This window comes from Lonchura striata, chromosome 5 (assembly GCF_050655825.1).
Source record: "Lonchura striata isolate lonStrDom1 chromosome 5, ASM5065582v1, whole genome shotgun sequence".
Lineage (NCBI taxonomy): Eukaryota > Metazoa > Chordata > Aves > Passeriformes > Estrildidae > Lonchura > Lonchura striata.
Window position 1 is genome coordinate 48548162 of NC_140707.1, and position 15773 is coordinate 48563934.

The 15773-nt window shown below is 39.6% G+C and overlaps 1 protein-coding gene across 7 annotated transcripts in view; it reads right to left on the minus strand.

Annotated features, from left to right (window-relative positions):
• Positions 1-5049: 5049 nt before the first annotated feature.
• BAZ1A (bromodomain adjacent to zinc finger domain 1A) overlaps positions 5050-15773 on the minus strand; it is a 63393-nt gene continuing 52669 nt past the window's right edge. For 6 of the 7 annotated variants that reach the window (XM_021542677.4, XM_085580475.1, XM_085580477.1 and 3 more), the window contains 6 exons: positions 11888-12135; positions 11565-11788; positions 9882-10351; positions 8743-8885; positions 6590-6677; positions 5050-6058 (listed from right to left, as the gene is read on the minus strand). In XM_021542677.4, the coding sequence (XP_021398352.3) occupies positions 5868-6058; positions 6590-6677; positions 8743-8885; positions 9882-10351; positions 11565-11788; positions 11888-12135 (1364 nt within the window). In that variant the 3' untranslated portion in view covers positions 5050-5867. Of the gene's footprint in view, positions 6059-6589; positions 6678-8742; positions 8886-9881; positions 10352-11564; positions 11789-11887; positions 12136-14516; positions 14598-15773 lie in introns of all 7 variants that reach the window. The other variant, XM_085580479.1, reaches the window with a different exon arrangement.

A 15773-nucleotide genomic window follows, 5' to 3' on the forward strand; every position in this document is an offset into this window, starting at 1 on the left:
TAAAACAAGGCTAGCAAATTGACAAAGCTGAAGTTGAACTGTGTGCAATCCTAGCAGAGCAAGGTAATCCTTGTAGAGGATTCCTTCTAACCTCGTTACAGGGAAATCGTGGGACAAGCATGCCATTTTCAGTCCCTCCACATGGCATGGTTAAACCAGGTAGCACAAGCATCAGAATAACTCCAGACCACAATGCTGTGACGCACTGCTGGTGCAGCAGCTCTATGTTAGTCATATAAAGACCCTTTATTTTATGGTTCTTTGAAATCAATCTAAGGAAGAGACTAACAACAGCAGAGAAGACAGAAGTGAAAGCTGATCTTCCATGGCCATTGGCCAGCCTTTTGGAGAGTATGCTGTCATGTAACATCCTTGTAGGAAACTTGGCCCAACCAAACATTTCTCTCATCAAAAGCGAGTGACCTGAACAGCTGGATAAACATTGTGAGCAAGCAGGGAGGTGCTGGCAGAATGCTGGGGCTTGCTGCCTTCTCCCCCCTCTGGCAAAGGCTGCAGGACATCGTGTGGGCTGAGCACCTCCAGCCTGGCTGGCCGCTGTGTACCCAGAGCCACTCGCAGGGCAGCTGCTGACACAGCCCTGTCTTTGAAGACCCTGAAAACACTTTTTTTCCCTTCTTTCACCTCTAAAAAAAACCTTAAAGATTAATTTTAAATACATTCTTTTAGGTGCAACTCAATCTCAGCAGTTTTCCAGGAAAGAAGCACTACAAATCCAGGCAACTGATGTATTATGGTGACAGTGCACTTTTTGGAAAACACATGCAGTCTGTGGCTTTCTGCCCCAAGAACATTTCAGGTGTACCTTGTATTGATGTGCATTTTAATGCACTCCAAAATGCCTTCCATTACCTGAAGGAAGCCTACAAGAAAACTGGACAGAGTCTTTTTACAAGGGCATGGAGTGACAGGACAAGGGAGAATGGTTTCCCACTACCAGAGAGCAGGTTTAGATTACGTAAGAGGAAGAAATTCTTCACTGTGAGGTTAGCTAGGTACTGGAACACGTTGTCCAGAAAAGTTGTGGCAGTGTTCCTGGCAGTGTTCAAGGCCATGTTGGATGGATCTCTGAGCATCCTGGTCTAACAGAAGGTGTCCCTGCCCATGGCAGCAGGATTGGAACAAGATGATTTTTTCAAGTCCCTTCTAACCCAAGTCATTCTCTAAGTTCTAGGATTCATGAATGATAACTATTGGTTTAATAGTCAGTGACTTAGAGCAGTTAAAAATCCCAAACTTTGCCTAAGTATATACACATACATCTACAAATACACAAACATATTTTAGGGATGGCGCTATGTCAGCATCCGGATTGGGAAACAAGGTAATCAGTTGACTTACCTGTCTTTATAATTATGATTTGCAGCACAAGTTATTTTACCTTTTGCATCAGTCTTCATCCAGACATCAACTTCAAACCTGAGTGCCCTAAAATGGGAAGCTTTCTTATTGGTGGCAATTGAAGATTCTCTGAGGAGTTTTTACACAGGCCTAATACATATACACAACTGAGCACTTCAAAGGCAAGGTTTTAATAGCACTGCCTAAGGAAGCACCGAATTAAGGGAAGTGGGTAGCTGATGAAGGGCAGGAGGAAGAATACATCACTTGGTAGCAGGCTGAGAAATCTCAGAACATCCCCTTGCAGCAAGGGGATAAAAGGACTTTGTAAAGCACCAGGAGCAGCTCTGCAGAACTAGACTACGTCACTATTGTGAAGATCAAGGTACTTTAGCAGTGCAAGAGAAAGATCTCACAGAGTTACAGCCAAATGCTGTACAAAAAACTTCTTGCAGTCATCTGGACACTGGCAACTTCTTTAGAGTGAGAAGGCTCTTGGAGGGCAGAAATAATCCTTAGAAATAGCCCTTGCTAGCCTCAAGAAGCGTTACCTAGAACCACTGTGATCAGTTACAACAGAGATCACCAACAGGCAACATGACCAGTGGTAGATATTATTTATTGAATACAAACAGATGAAACTTGGAAGAGTCAAGATTGCTGCAGGGTAAGGGTTAACTCAGTGGTTACATCAATGATTCATAAACCACAAGTGTAATCTCCTAAATCCTAAAGTACCAGATTACCAGTGCAGCACAAACATGGTGCTGGGTAGGACTCCAGCATGGGCAGCTGTCCCCAGAGACCTGTGCCCTGCACATGTCCATGGACAGCTCTTCACTTCTGCACTGTGACAGATGCAAGGACAGCTGGCTGTGGGGCAGCTGGTGACTGCAGTGAGTGGGGCTGTTCAGGGTCTGCCTCCCTATAACTATATATTCGCAGTAGTTTTCAGCTGCTATGTACTGGTTTCTAATGTCCATATTTGCTAAGATTATGCAAGATCATATTTTTTTATTGTTAATACTAATGATTAAGTGCTCAGTGCTAAGTGCTTAAAACCTCATCCCTCCAGAAAAGAGCCATCCACTAGTGGGTGCTGGGGCACTGGCCCCAGCTCAAACCCCTCACAAAGAATAGTGCTAGCTCACATCTGTCATGTGGGCTGCCAGACCAAAGCAACACAAGCTTTCTAGCATTGTTACAGGCTTCTAGAAATCAGACTTCCTTCCAGCAGGAAGGAATCTGACACTGGATATGCCAGTCAAGGTGATCACCTGCCTCCTAATACAGGTGAAGGCACTTGGTACAACAAGTTCTAACTACACTGGTGTTGACACCTAAACATGAACAGCCAGTATCAGCTTGACTACAACCACCACAGAAGGCTTCAGCCAGCATTTGAAGTAGTCTTCTCCTTGTGACCTCATGCTGCTTGGGTAGGAAGGGCTGCTTCTAGTACCAGCAGTCACTGTAGGGATTGGTCTTCTGCATCTTTGTGGCCTGTGGAGGCCAGGAGGTGAGCAAATTGTCTTTGAGGAAATATGGGTGCTTCCTGGACAAGAGAATCCTTTGGGCTGGGAACCCAAAGGGACTGGTCCCATGGCTATTGAAGTTACGTACAAAAAAACATGAGAAGAAATTGCCTAGGGCAGCTCTGACATGAATGAAAGCGGCAGAATTTGCACATCAGGAAAAGCAGCTAGTGTTGCAGTATCTGGATACATGCCAGGGCTAAGATCTATGGGAGCAACCAAGAAGGCAAGACTTTCACTGTTGCATCTTGTTAAAAAGCTTAGAGGACAGATGCTACACTTGAAGCTCAATGAAGCCTACTGCCTGTTCTCTGTAAGAGCCTGGTACAACCTCATTAGTCTGAATCCAAAATGAAGCTGTTCACTGTATCTATTTTCACACCTTCGTGAAAAACCTTTGCTTGGAGCCCCTGACAGATACTGTACAGATCTTACTATGATGGTAACATCAGGTGGGATGGCTGATCATGGTAACACACTTTCAGGGGAAAAAGATGGATGAGGAGCATTAATATTTCAACCCCTAGGACAAGGATGGAGATAGAATTAACTCCTTTTCCCAAAGGCTGTAAGAAAGATATCCTAACATAGCTCAGAAAAAGCATCAGTGAAGTTTGAAAAAGCTTCAAAGAAAGTACCAGATCAGGCAGTCTGCTCTAAGGAACTTGGTTCATGCTCCATGAGCACCACTAAAGCCAAGGACAATCATATCTGAACTGCACATAGAGCAGACAGGAGTATTTTAAGCAGTTGTCCAAAGCAGAATAGTAGCTCCTGCATTTCACCTTCACTGTATGTAAGTGAGGCCTCAGGCTTAAAAACTTGAAGGGAAATCTGTAACTTTACTGAGCACAAGCATACAAACACAACTGTCATAAGCAGAGATTTGGGTTGGACTGTTCTCATTCGCTCTATCCAAACCCAGAATTAAAGCTGCGTTGTTGAGGGGATGCTATTGAAGGAAATAATCCTGGAAAAAGAGTGATAGGAATGGACAGCTGGGAGTAGGTTTGGGACAGAAATTATTTAAATTACATCTGCCACAGATAGACTTATTCAGCTCACTGTGCCCCCTCCTCAAAATGCATTCACATTCAAGTCAATGGGGATTATTCACATGAACAAGCACAACTGTTTGTGCAACCTACTGGTCAGGACTTCCACAGCCTCTCGGGACTGGACAGATGCAGGGGTATCAAGTACAACTTATACCCTGCAACCAAGTCTTCTGCTGCTCATATTCCTTGCAGAATTTAGCATTCTTTAGTGGGAGCATTTCTTTTCTGGGAACAGAAAACATCTCATAAATCTAGACAGACGTCAGCTCTGAACTGACAGCTTTCTGTGGAAAGCTTCCACAGAAACTTTTAAGTATTAGCAAACATTTCTGAACAACATGCCTCCCGCTTTTTGCTCTTATGATTTAAAAAAAATGATTTAAAGAAAACCCCAGCCTACAACTGCAACACTTTGAACTGATCAGTCTCCTCTCCACTGCCATCCATTCCTTAAACTCAAGAGAATGCCCATTCTCACCACCTCTAAGGCAAGGTAAGCACTACAGCAGCCAAGGAATGTCCACAATTACATATCAAGTAATTGTTAGGAGCATATTCAGGTTTTAACCCTTTAAATTAGCTGTTAAACATAAACACAGCATAAACACGGGGAAAAGATGCTGCAGCAGCAAGCCTCATGTTTCAGTTTTTCCTACCACTCCCTTCTATCCCCAAACTTGCACTCCATACTTTTTTCTCGGAGTATGGCATATCTACAAGAAGGCAGGATTGATTTAAACCTATTAACTCAAACTGAGCTTAATAAATTTAAATTAATAAATATTGAAAATAAAACTATCAAGCATACTAAGGATACTTTAAAGAAGCTGCTGGTCAACTGAACAAATCTGTGAGGCTTTACACATTAGGGATCCAAATTAAAGATCCATACAACTCACACTACTCACGTTACGCCGCACATACTGATGGACACTCGCATCCCTCAGAGACCAGGTATCACAGTGCTGCAGCTGCGCCGGGTGCTGGCTGGGGTACTCATACTGGAACCACATTCTGCTGTGTTGCCTCCAGCAAATTGTCCTCATAAGTTAACGGGAAGGTGGTGTAACAACTCAAGAGGAAGTCCAAGCTCAAGGTACTTTGAAAAAATGTGTCATTTTATTTGTACACTTCCGAAGTTGAATGTAGAAATTTAAGAGTACAGTCCTGCAAATTTACTCATCGCTAGAAGAACTGCCAGGGACACAAAAGGTATTTATTGATTGATTATCAAGTCAGAGGGGAATAAACAAACAAACAAACAAAACCCCACCCTCAAAAATTTAAAAAGTTATGGGACTTTTTTTTTTGCCCCAAGTACAAATTTTATAAATACAAAACAAATTCACAAATTACTTTGAATGCTAAATAAATATCTACTTAATAAACTCAGACCGAATACCTCCAGCCAGCACTGGTACAGTACTTGAAAAGATATGCAGTTGTACTCATTAGTGTTGAGAAGATATGCTCAAACAAGTTTTAACAACACACACAGTTTCTTCAACTGTGCTACAGCAGAAGATTTTCTCTGAGTTGATAAAGCCCTCAATACCACAGCTTCTACAAAATCTAGAGAATGAAACAACATTATTTTGTGCAGGAAAAAACAAAGTACTTCTGGAAGTTATCAGGACACATGAATGTATTAAAAATGTACAAAACCTCTGTAAACCAGTACTGTATCCAGTACATCTATCAAAATTATTAGACACTGAATAAAACTGTAGCAAAGGTAATCTTTCCTACATTCTCCTGAGTGCTTAATATTATATTGAGAATATAGTGCAGGCCACACTTCAAGGTGGTTAAACAGTTGTTATTGCTTTAAATAGACATGACGACTGCGTAATTTAACAATCCATTTTAATTAATGTAATAAATTCCCTCAAAAAAATCCTTTGGAAGGCAGAGGTTAGATTCGTGACTTCTTCGCCGCAGGAGCGGTGTGGTCCACATTACCAGATGTGATTGGAAGTCCAAGCTTTTGAGCCTGAATGTGGAAGAAAGCTTGAAGTCTAGTTCCAGCTTTTGCTTCACTTGTGTTACGAGGGTTGTATTCAAAGCAGTTCGAAAACATCAGCTCAATATCTTCAATGAATTCAGCTAGGGAATAAAATAAATTAATTTAGCAGGTTTCAAGTCAGACAGCAGTCTGACAAACCAGTATGACACCAATAAATTAGTACAGTGATCCTATGCAGAGCTGCAACACAAAAATGTCTTTATGGGTATCGAGTTTCTATCACTGTGTATTGGTGCTGTTCCGTGTCAACATTCTTCAGTTTCTCTGATTATCAATACAGAAAATACAAATCAGAGACAAGAACAACAGTACCTTTTCTAATTATTCCATCAGTGTCACTCATTGATATTAAAGGCTTGAGAATTGCCAGAAGTTTTGTAGCTGCCGATTTCTTATCTATTCATCATGAATGTTAGTAGCAAAAGGAACTATGTTCAACAGATTTTATTTTAAAAATTTTACTAACAGCTCCTTTAAAAAACCCCAAACACACCACAAAACCCCAAAGCAAACACAATTTCAATTTTCTAATTATCCAACACAGTTCTATTTTGGGACAAGCATTAAAAGTGAGATGGTACAATATAACCCTTTCAATAAATAATACTTACATGCTAACTTATATTCACATTTATTCACTTTTTCACGGATTATATTTAAGGCAATAGGTTTTTTGATTATATCATAGTAGTCTGGTACCTAAAAAAGCCAAAAATCCAAACAAAAAGATTAATGGACAAAAAAATGGAAGCTTAAATTCTGTCTATGTAAAACATTAAAGCAAATAATGTATCAGCAAAAAGCATTTATGTTCGGCTTTTAAAGAAACAAAGGAGTCCTACACAACTACCTTCATTCCCTGAACTGAACACTAGTTTTCAGGCAGTGCTTTTTTTTTCCCCCCATCATTCAAGCAGCAGATTACAACAAACATTAGCCAGCAATTTAATAAATAAATCTACTCCTAAATGCCCTGTGAACAACTGTAAGAAAATTGCATGAGCAGATAAGCATTATGGTGTCCCAGCTATTCCCATCTGTCAATTACAAAAACTATTTTCAATATTTTTAAATTTTTATTTTCCTGTAATATATTACAATGTTAAAAGCTCTTTAATCATGAGTAATAACCATTTTGACTTCACCATTATTCATTCCGAATTCAGAGATTCCATTTACTTGTGTTGAAGAGCAGCAAGCAGGAGACTGTACACAAGTACCAGAGATAAACCACCACTCCAGAACAACATCCATGGGATCAAGGGTCAAGGGAGGAAAGGACTGCCTAACCTGTAAATGTACTCATCATTTGGATCCAGTTTTGAATCCCAGTAAGCACCAAGTCTAGGGTGACTGTCTCACAAAGAGGGGTGGGAGAAGCAAAAGAAGAGGTATCTGATCCAAACATGACTTCCCCTCCTCCAAGGATAGATACCCACATGCACTATCATGTCTGTTTTAAAACCAAGTTTTTGGTTATGGCCTGTAATTTTACTCTAGATCAAGTGCAACCTGGAAATGAACCTAAAGGAAGAATTAGGAGAGAAACAATTAAATTGACATATTTTTCATTCCTTTCCCATTAGGAGTGCTTGTTTATATAATTACTAAAAAGAAAAGTCTTTTTCCAGCTTGCTGTGCACTGCTCATTCAATGTATTCTTTACATTGTCTTAAAAGCAGTTGAAAGTTTAAACCAAAATATCTATCATGATGAAGGAAAGCTGGGTCAGGTATGGATTTCTCCTTCCATCTACATAGAAACTATCCCTTAGTGATTGATTCAGGCAAACCAGAATGCACTGAATTCTAGCAGTTTAATCTCAGCATCAAAATGAAGTTGAATTCTCCATCCTTCCTTGCATTCACCAGATTCTTGCCCATCCCCACATAATTTTAATACTCTAGTAGGCAGTCACCAATCTCCATTTCATTCAAAATTCCTCTCCTCCTCTACACTTACTTTGTTCATTCACATGTGTACATCATTCTCTTTGTCCAGACAGATTAATCCTTCCAACTATTTGTGACTCTGAACTCAGTGTTTCAGGTCTTCATTAAACACTTATCATTGCTAATTTTAGCAGAGCTCTGAAACAGCAAACTCTAGATCCTCACGAATGCTCATGCAGAGTTGCCCCAGAGGACTTGGAAAGAACAGGCACTTTGGCAGGGTCAGATAGCTCCAGAAGTGCCTTACAATGGACAAGCCAGTGCAGCCTGCAGAAAGCAGCTTTGGGAAGTTCTGTTGTAGTAAAAACCGCTGGAGCAGCACTTACTTTGGGTACCCACATTATCATCCCGTATTTTGAAATTTAAACAACAGGGAAATGAATGAAGCTACAGAATAATCTTCTTACTGCATTATAGTTAAGATCAGCGTGAAGTTGTTTCTATCTTATTACTTATTGCTGGTTTCTTCTCAGGTCTTTGCATAAATTAAATATTAATTCAACTAATTAATTAATAACCACACGTTTACCTTTAGCAGTCGGGTGCTCTACTTATTTGGTTGGGTTTTTTCAAACCAAAGCATTTCACATTTTAAAAGGCACAGTGAAAAGTGTATTTAAAATTTTGCAAATACTACATCAATTGTAAAAGTTATTTCTGGCACCAAATATGTGAGCTGAAATGGAAGAGTCCTCCTGAATCCCACTGCTTGGCTCTATCCCGCTGTTTGTACCATGCTGTAAATTCCCAAGGTTTACCAGCAGCAAGCAGAACTCAGCCATTAGTGTTCCCTCTACAGCTCTGTCAGTTACCTGGATTTTGGAAACCAGTTTCATGAAAGGCCAGCTGTCATCATGCCGCACCAGTTCCACTATGAGCTGTTCAAAAGCTGAGAGTTCATGGACTCCGCCCTGACGTCCTGAACTTCTCCTGTTCAATACTGGAGGAGATGATTCTGGAAAAAAAGACAACCCAACACCCCACCAGATAAAAATTAAAGCCTGGCAAGTAAAAAAAAAATTAAACACCATTATTTTGGGGTACTAAAACTTTTGGCCTGAAGTATTAACTATACTCCAGTCTTGTAATTTACTACTCAAGTGTCTCTCTTGTCATACAAAATGCTAAGTACCAGGCCTTAGCTGGGTGCCTCCTCCATTGTATTAATTTTGGACATGATTTTTTTCACTGATTTCAATCTTAAAACAATTTGTTAAACACTTGAAAAAAAGCCCTGTTAGAGAAAAAACAGAATAAGCTGCCTGCGCCTAACTTTTACTTTCACAAAACCTCTATTCAGACTGGTTTTATCTGCTTTCAAGAGTAGTCAGCAGGGTGGTTAAAGGAAAAGCTCAGAAATTCTGAATAGTGACAGACAGAAATGGTGAAGAATACAAGGCTGCTACACTGGAGTGCAAGCTCTTTTACACTCTTCAGTATCACACTGGGTCCTTTTTGTTTTTAAAAGGTATTGTATCTTTCCAAGTATTTTCTTACCATCAAAGTATTACCTTAACAAGCAAGGACACTGTTAGCCCTATATACCAGGCAGACAACATTTTTCTTCTGGTAGCAGTTTCTTGTTCTGTGTGTATATTCCCAATTTTGCTACCTTTCCTCTATCTGTGTTCTTCACTGTTTAATTCTTTAATAAAATAAAATCATAAAAGCTACAAGTAAACATTTACATGGGTTAAGGCACTTCCAAATTTTCTATCCACATATTATAGAGCATATTGTGTGCAAATATGAAATTTCAAATATAGATACAATAAATCTCAGATGGCTGAAAATTTTAAGGTTCACTTCTGTCACTATGAAAGAAAAACTGTCTCACTGGAAGGGGCAAAACTGCCTTCAACCACTACTTATAGTCTCCGTGCTCTAATACACAAATATTTTAGCAAGGAGCAGAATGTCGATTTCACTGTGATAAACGTATTTCTCTAACCTGTAGATTGTCGTTTTCTGCCTCTTCTCTTGGGTTCAGCAACAGGAAGAGAAAGCTTTGAAGCAGAAACTGGAAATTTCCTAAGTTGTTCACCAGGGTCTGCAGTATCAACAATTCTAAACCCAAGGGAGTTGGAAGGATTGTTCCCCAGTGTTTTATCAGCGCTCTTTCTTCCTCTTCGTCTTCTTCGAGGACCAAGTAACTCTACAAAAACATCTGCTTGTAATGAACTTTGGCTCTGACGAGTGGTCCGGCTATTAAGTCTTAAAGTGGGCTTTGTCACTGCTGAAGAGGCTGATTTCATGTTTCTTAAACCCCTTCTGGTAATTTTTGATGAAGATTCAATTTGCTGGCTCCGAGAAGCATATCTTGCCTGACGTTGGCTGTTCTGACTTGAGAACGGATTGTTGAGCTTGGCTGCTCTCATTTTCAATGGAAACTTGACCTGAGATCTTCCTTGCTTAGATGGGCTACAAAGTGAACAGTTATGTTTATTTATTCCAAAATTCCATTCGTCTCTTTTCCCTCAGTTTTCTAATTCAGCATTTAAAAACCCCAGCCATTCAAGACTGAACTGGTAAGCAGCTGCCTTGCAACCCAATGCAGTCAGTCACCCATAATTACTGTTATCTTAAATACTCCTCTGGGGTCTCTCAATTAAATATTATGTGGAGTACATACCTTAAATAAATGCTCAGAATTCTGATCACCTTTGCAGTTTATGCAATAGAAATACATTCACTGGATTTCTGAACATTATTATCAGCTACATAAATAAAATGCAGTTGTACAATGCTACTTATAAGAATTATGCTCTGGTATTTATAACTAATACTCAAGACTCCCCCTTCCTATACAGGGGAGAGACAAGATCCCAGAGATAAATTTGTTTCCTGAGGACAAGCACATTCTCTCCAACTACCAAATCTCAACTTTCAGAGCTGCAAATAACCCTGCTTTAGTCAATTCAAAAGACTGTACAAAAAAGAGAAGAAAAATACTCTGAGACCAGAAAAGTTTCCTTCAATTTTTATGTTGCTGGCATGCATATCAAATCACATTCTTATTGAGCTTATCACTTTGTATTATTTAGTTGATTGTGTAGTGTGTTTTGATTGGTTGTTTTTCAAGGAGGTTTTCCTGGATTGTTTGTTTGGGTTTTGCTTTGGTGGTGTTATGGTTTTGGGGGGCTTTTTCAGTGGGTACGAGTGGTTTGGTTTGTTTGTTGGCCTTTTTTAAACAGCTACTGCATTAGTCCTCAAGCCTTCCCAATGTCACGTGGCCTCTGATGGATTGCTTTCTCTAATGTTCTAATACTGCATGCATCCAGTCCTCCAAAATTCAAAAGTGGACAAAAATAACTCCCAGTTTTCTCCAGAAAACTTTTACTCTTCGGAACTCTCTTCATTTCACATTCAAAAAGTAGTTGTACAGCACTGCACCTCTGATGGCCTTCTCTCACCCATACATTCAAAGCTGGAATTTTTATCCTGAAAAGTGCGCCCAAGTCCAGTAGCCCTAGCTTTTGTTAGTATTAAATCTTTTGGTAAGAGCCAAATTCACAACACGCTGCCATTTTTCTAAAAATAAACGTCTTTTTCAAACTAGAGTTTCAAGATACATGCTTATGTGAACAATTACTCCAAATAATGATCAAGGTGATATTTTAAGAAGTCTATTTACCTTATCTCTTCCTCCTCTTGAGATTCATCCTCCTCATCTTGCTCTTCTTCATAATGCTCCTCTTCACTTTGTCCCAATTCATCATAGTTTGCCTCTTCTTCCCCTTCTAGTTGTTCAGCAGTCTCTTCATCACTTTCCACAGAAGGTCTCTGTCTGGAGGAGAGGCGTCTAGAGCGCTGTTTTGGTCGGCACTCTGGGCAAAACCAATCTCCTTCAGGAATGGCCTAGAAACAGAAGGGGACATTAAGAGAGAAAGCGTTAGCAATGTGCAAGTACGTTATAGGTCCTGTATGCAAAGGAAGCAGTCCTTTCTCCTGAGGTACCTTCAGCTTGGGCCTGATGCAGTACGTGTGGTATCCTCGGTCGCAGCCATCGCACAGCACCATGCTTTCTGCATCGCCTTTCTTCCGACACACTTTGCAGCGCGCATTGAGGATGGACTTGGACCAGATGACACTTCGATCCAATGTCGACAGGTGAAGGAAGACTTGGGACAAACTGGTAGAAGAAAGAAGTGACTCTCTCCAGCGATCCAGAACTGTTTTATAGGACCGTCCACCATCACTGGCATCTTCCATTGAAGAAGGGGATTTAAAAAAATAAGAAAAATGACAATCCCCCACAGAATTATCAAACTTTTTTCAAATATCCAGGTTAATCTCGAATAAGAGGTAATACTCTGTCAAACAGACAGCAAGTAGCAAACTGGGATAATAGTTCAACCTCCGTCTTATCTCTTCAGTACTGGAGTATTTTCTCCATACTTTCCAAGATGCTGGAGCTTTAAGATTTTACTCTTTAATTACTACTCAGCTTAGAACTTGCATATACATAGGTCATTAATAAGACAGTAAACTCAGATATCAACCTGGAAACCTAATTTGAATCAATTTATAAAATATAAAACATTACTTAAGATCATGAAAAAATGATCACATGTCTAATTTACCTTCCTTTCTATTTCCATCTGGAAGTCCCAAAATGTTTTCACCCCCACTTGCTCCAGTACAGTCTACCAGAGAGCCTTTCAGCCCTCTGCCCATGCCTCACTGCCTTCATTCCTGCCCTGCACTCTGCCTTCACAAGCACCTGCATCTCTGTGTGGCTGACCAGCTTGGGTGACTGACCTGGATGAAATACAACTGTTTCTTTAACACCTTTTAAGCAATATGGCACATAGAAGGGACCTGTGGTGCACATCAAGTGTCAGACTAAGTAACACCTGAGTTCCTAATTAAGTTTAAAATAAACAGGGGAGGGAACAGGGGTGAGAAATTAGATGGTATTTTCAAACAGTTTTGGTTTGCAATCCAGGCCACAGAAGCAGCCACACAAACACCGAATAGTGAGGGGGCAGTACTGAATGGGAATGGGCAGCTGGGAACTAGAGAAGCAAACAGGGTGTTTGAGAACTTGAGAGAAAGTAGAAGGTATATATGACACCCTGCACTACTGCTGCTGAGCAGAAAGCTGATTCCTCTATTGAAGCCAAAAGTTATTTTTTGCATTTTAAAGTAAGAGAGTTTGACGACAGGAAGAGACAATACAACAGTGCTTTTGGTTATGGAGATGTCTGCAGACTGCCCTTCTAAAAGTGACGGTCCAGCTACTACTGCGTGATCTTAGTTGATTAATGATGCACTCCAGTATATAATACCACCCTGCCTGCTGGACTGCTGACAGTGGGCACATTAATGGCCTGTGATGCACCTGTCTGTCAAATGATTTATTCTCAGGAATAAGAAGAGAAAATACCTAATAACACATAAAATGCAGGAACAAAAATGAGACTAATTGCTCTCCTGGCAAGACCATTCTGCCTTCTCACCAACTGGCTGCCAGGATTTGTCTAATCTTGCATACATTTGCATTAGCAGCAAGCAGCACAAGAGAAGTGATGGGAGAAGGCAGAGGATAAACAGGCAACACAGCTTCATAAATAAAATACAGCCCCTCCTAAACTGCAAACCTGTATTTCCTAACATTTCCTATTACTTAGACCTTAGGCTTCCTGTGTTTAGTCTTCTGAAGACAGTAGAAAAGGTCCTTTTCAAAGCACTGAAATGTATCTCCATGTATTTTTTTTTAATTCAGTAGGAAAATTAAAATCACTTACATCTTATTTTTACTGTAACTCTAGTAAGCATTTCTTTGGCTAACAATGACAGCTTGAGCATTATTGCTTTTATTTGGAGGTAATTTTCACCCTGGATTGGCTCACGAATATAGTTCATCACACAACACAACAAATATATTGGAACTGTGAATTTGCAGAGCAAGTAGAAATGAAAATTACTGACCACAACCTGCTTCAGCATGTCCTTCTGCTGAAACAAACAAGCCAAACAACACTCACTGTTTCAGATCCCAATTTGTAAAATAAGAAAAACAGTTTTTTCTTCCATCCATCATCTTTCTCATTTATATTGTTAACTCAGAGGGAGAAATGGCCTCTTTCTTTGTATCTGAGCAGCTCTACACTGCGCAGTGGGATACCCTTCTGTCAGCAAAGTCCTCCAATCCTTGCTACAATGCAAATTAAGTCATTTGACAGATCTATGCATTCATCTATCAATAGCTAATTGAGTTCAGGAAAGGGTTTTCCATTTTAGTTTTTCTAGAAAGGATATGCAGTTGCACAATGCTGTAAAGTTTCAGAAAAAAATGGGGACATTAAAAGAAAAGGGGGAAAAAACTCCAGGATTATGTGAACAGACAGATTTTGATCCCAAAGTGAAAAAAAAATACAATTCTTTAATTCTGGTTGCAGAAACCTTTTTCTTAGTTTTAAATATTTGAGCTGTATTTGTTTGATGTTTAAACCTCGGGCTTCAATACCTTCAATGTAAGGAACTGGCTACAAAATTTATTAAGTAAAAAACAATAAAAAAAGAAAACCTGATATTCAATGCTTTCTAATTCTTAGCAATACAAGTAACATTTAAAATTTACTATCTCTCTGACTAGTCTTGTCTTTCACTCTCTTCCTCCTTTTATACCCCCAGTGGTGCCTTTCATCATCTTCTGCATTACCTAACATTAAATTCATAGAGTTATTTCAAATACCTTTTTGAAGCACGGCAGATTATTTTTAATTAATTTTTATATTCCATAAATGTGCAGTTTGAAAACATGACTTCAATAGTGGTTTTCTCAATATGTGCAGACAGTGAAGGTAGACAGCGAAGGGTAAGGGAGTACTGTGCATTGATGAATTGCACATCCCAGTGCTTACTTTGAGTCCCACTACAAATGGAATGCTTGAACTAAATGCTCTGAATCCTACCCTGCCTTACCTTTCTGTCCATCTCTGGTGCAAATGGCTACAGGAGCAGATACTAACCACAGATTTCTCTCTTAGCAAAGAATTTGTTTGGTCTGTGATACCACAAACCTCCTCACAGCTCAAAAAATGTAGCCAGGTTATGGGCACAATTCTCAAGGGCCAAGAGAAGTAGTTCATCTGTCCACTTTAAACAATGTATTTTGGGTATTTTTGTGCAGGTGTGTTCTCAAGTATTAAAATGATTAAATTAACCTCTCAGGAAGGAAGAGTCATGGTCAACCTCCTCTGCTCCAATTACAAGGCACCTTCTTTGACTGTCTTCTCTGAAGAGTAAAAAAAAAATTCTTTATCATAAAAAAGCCCATTTCCACCATTGCTGCCTCTGCTCATTAAATTCTGCAGGGAAGTAATGAAAGCATAAGAAAAAAGTATGTGTATATACCTATCATATCCCAGGATACTGTTAGAAGATGTCTGATGTTATTATGAGGACAATTATAAATAGGAAAGGAAACAGCTTTGGGAGTACAGGAAACAAAGATAAAATCTAAAAAGAAAGGAATTGAATAAAGACAAGCAAAAAGGAACAACAAAAAAAGTTGGTTTGGTTTTTTTGGGGTTTTTTTTGTCATACAAGAAATGCATGGCACAAGTTACAAAGCAGGTAAATGGTTCCCTCAATCAGTCTCAAAGGTGCTCCCATGAATTAGAATCCAACCTTTTGCATGGAAATCTGAAGGATGCTTAAATGACTGAAGTCCTGAACTAGTGCAAAAGGCAGACTTTTTTTTGTGGATGCCTCACTGAACTCCAGGGCAACCAAATCACTTCATTTTATACCTGAATTTTCACATCTCTGTAAAAGGAATGATGAGACCTATTACTGCACTGCAAAGTATTTTGAAATGTAAGGAAGAGTAAAT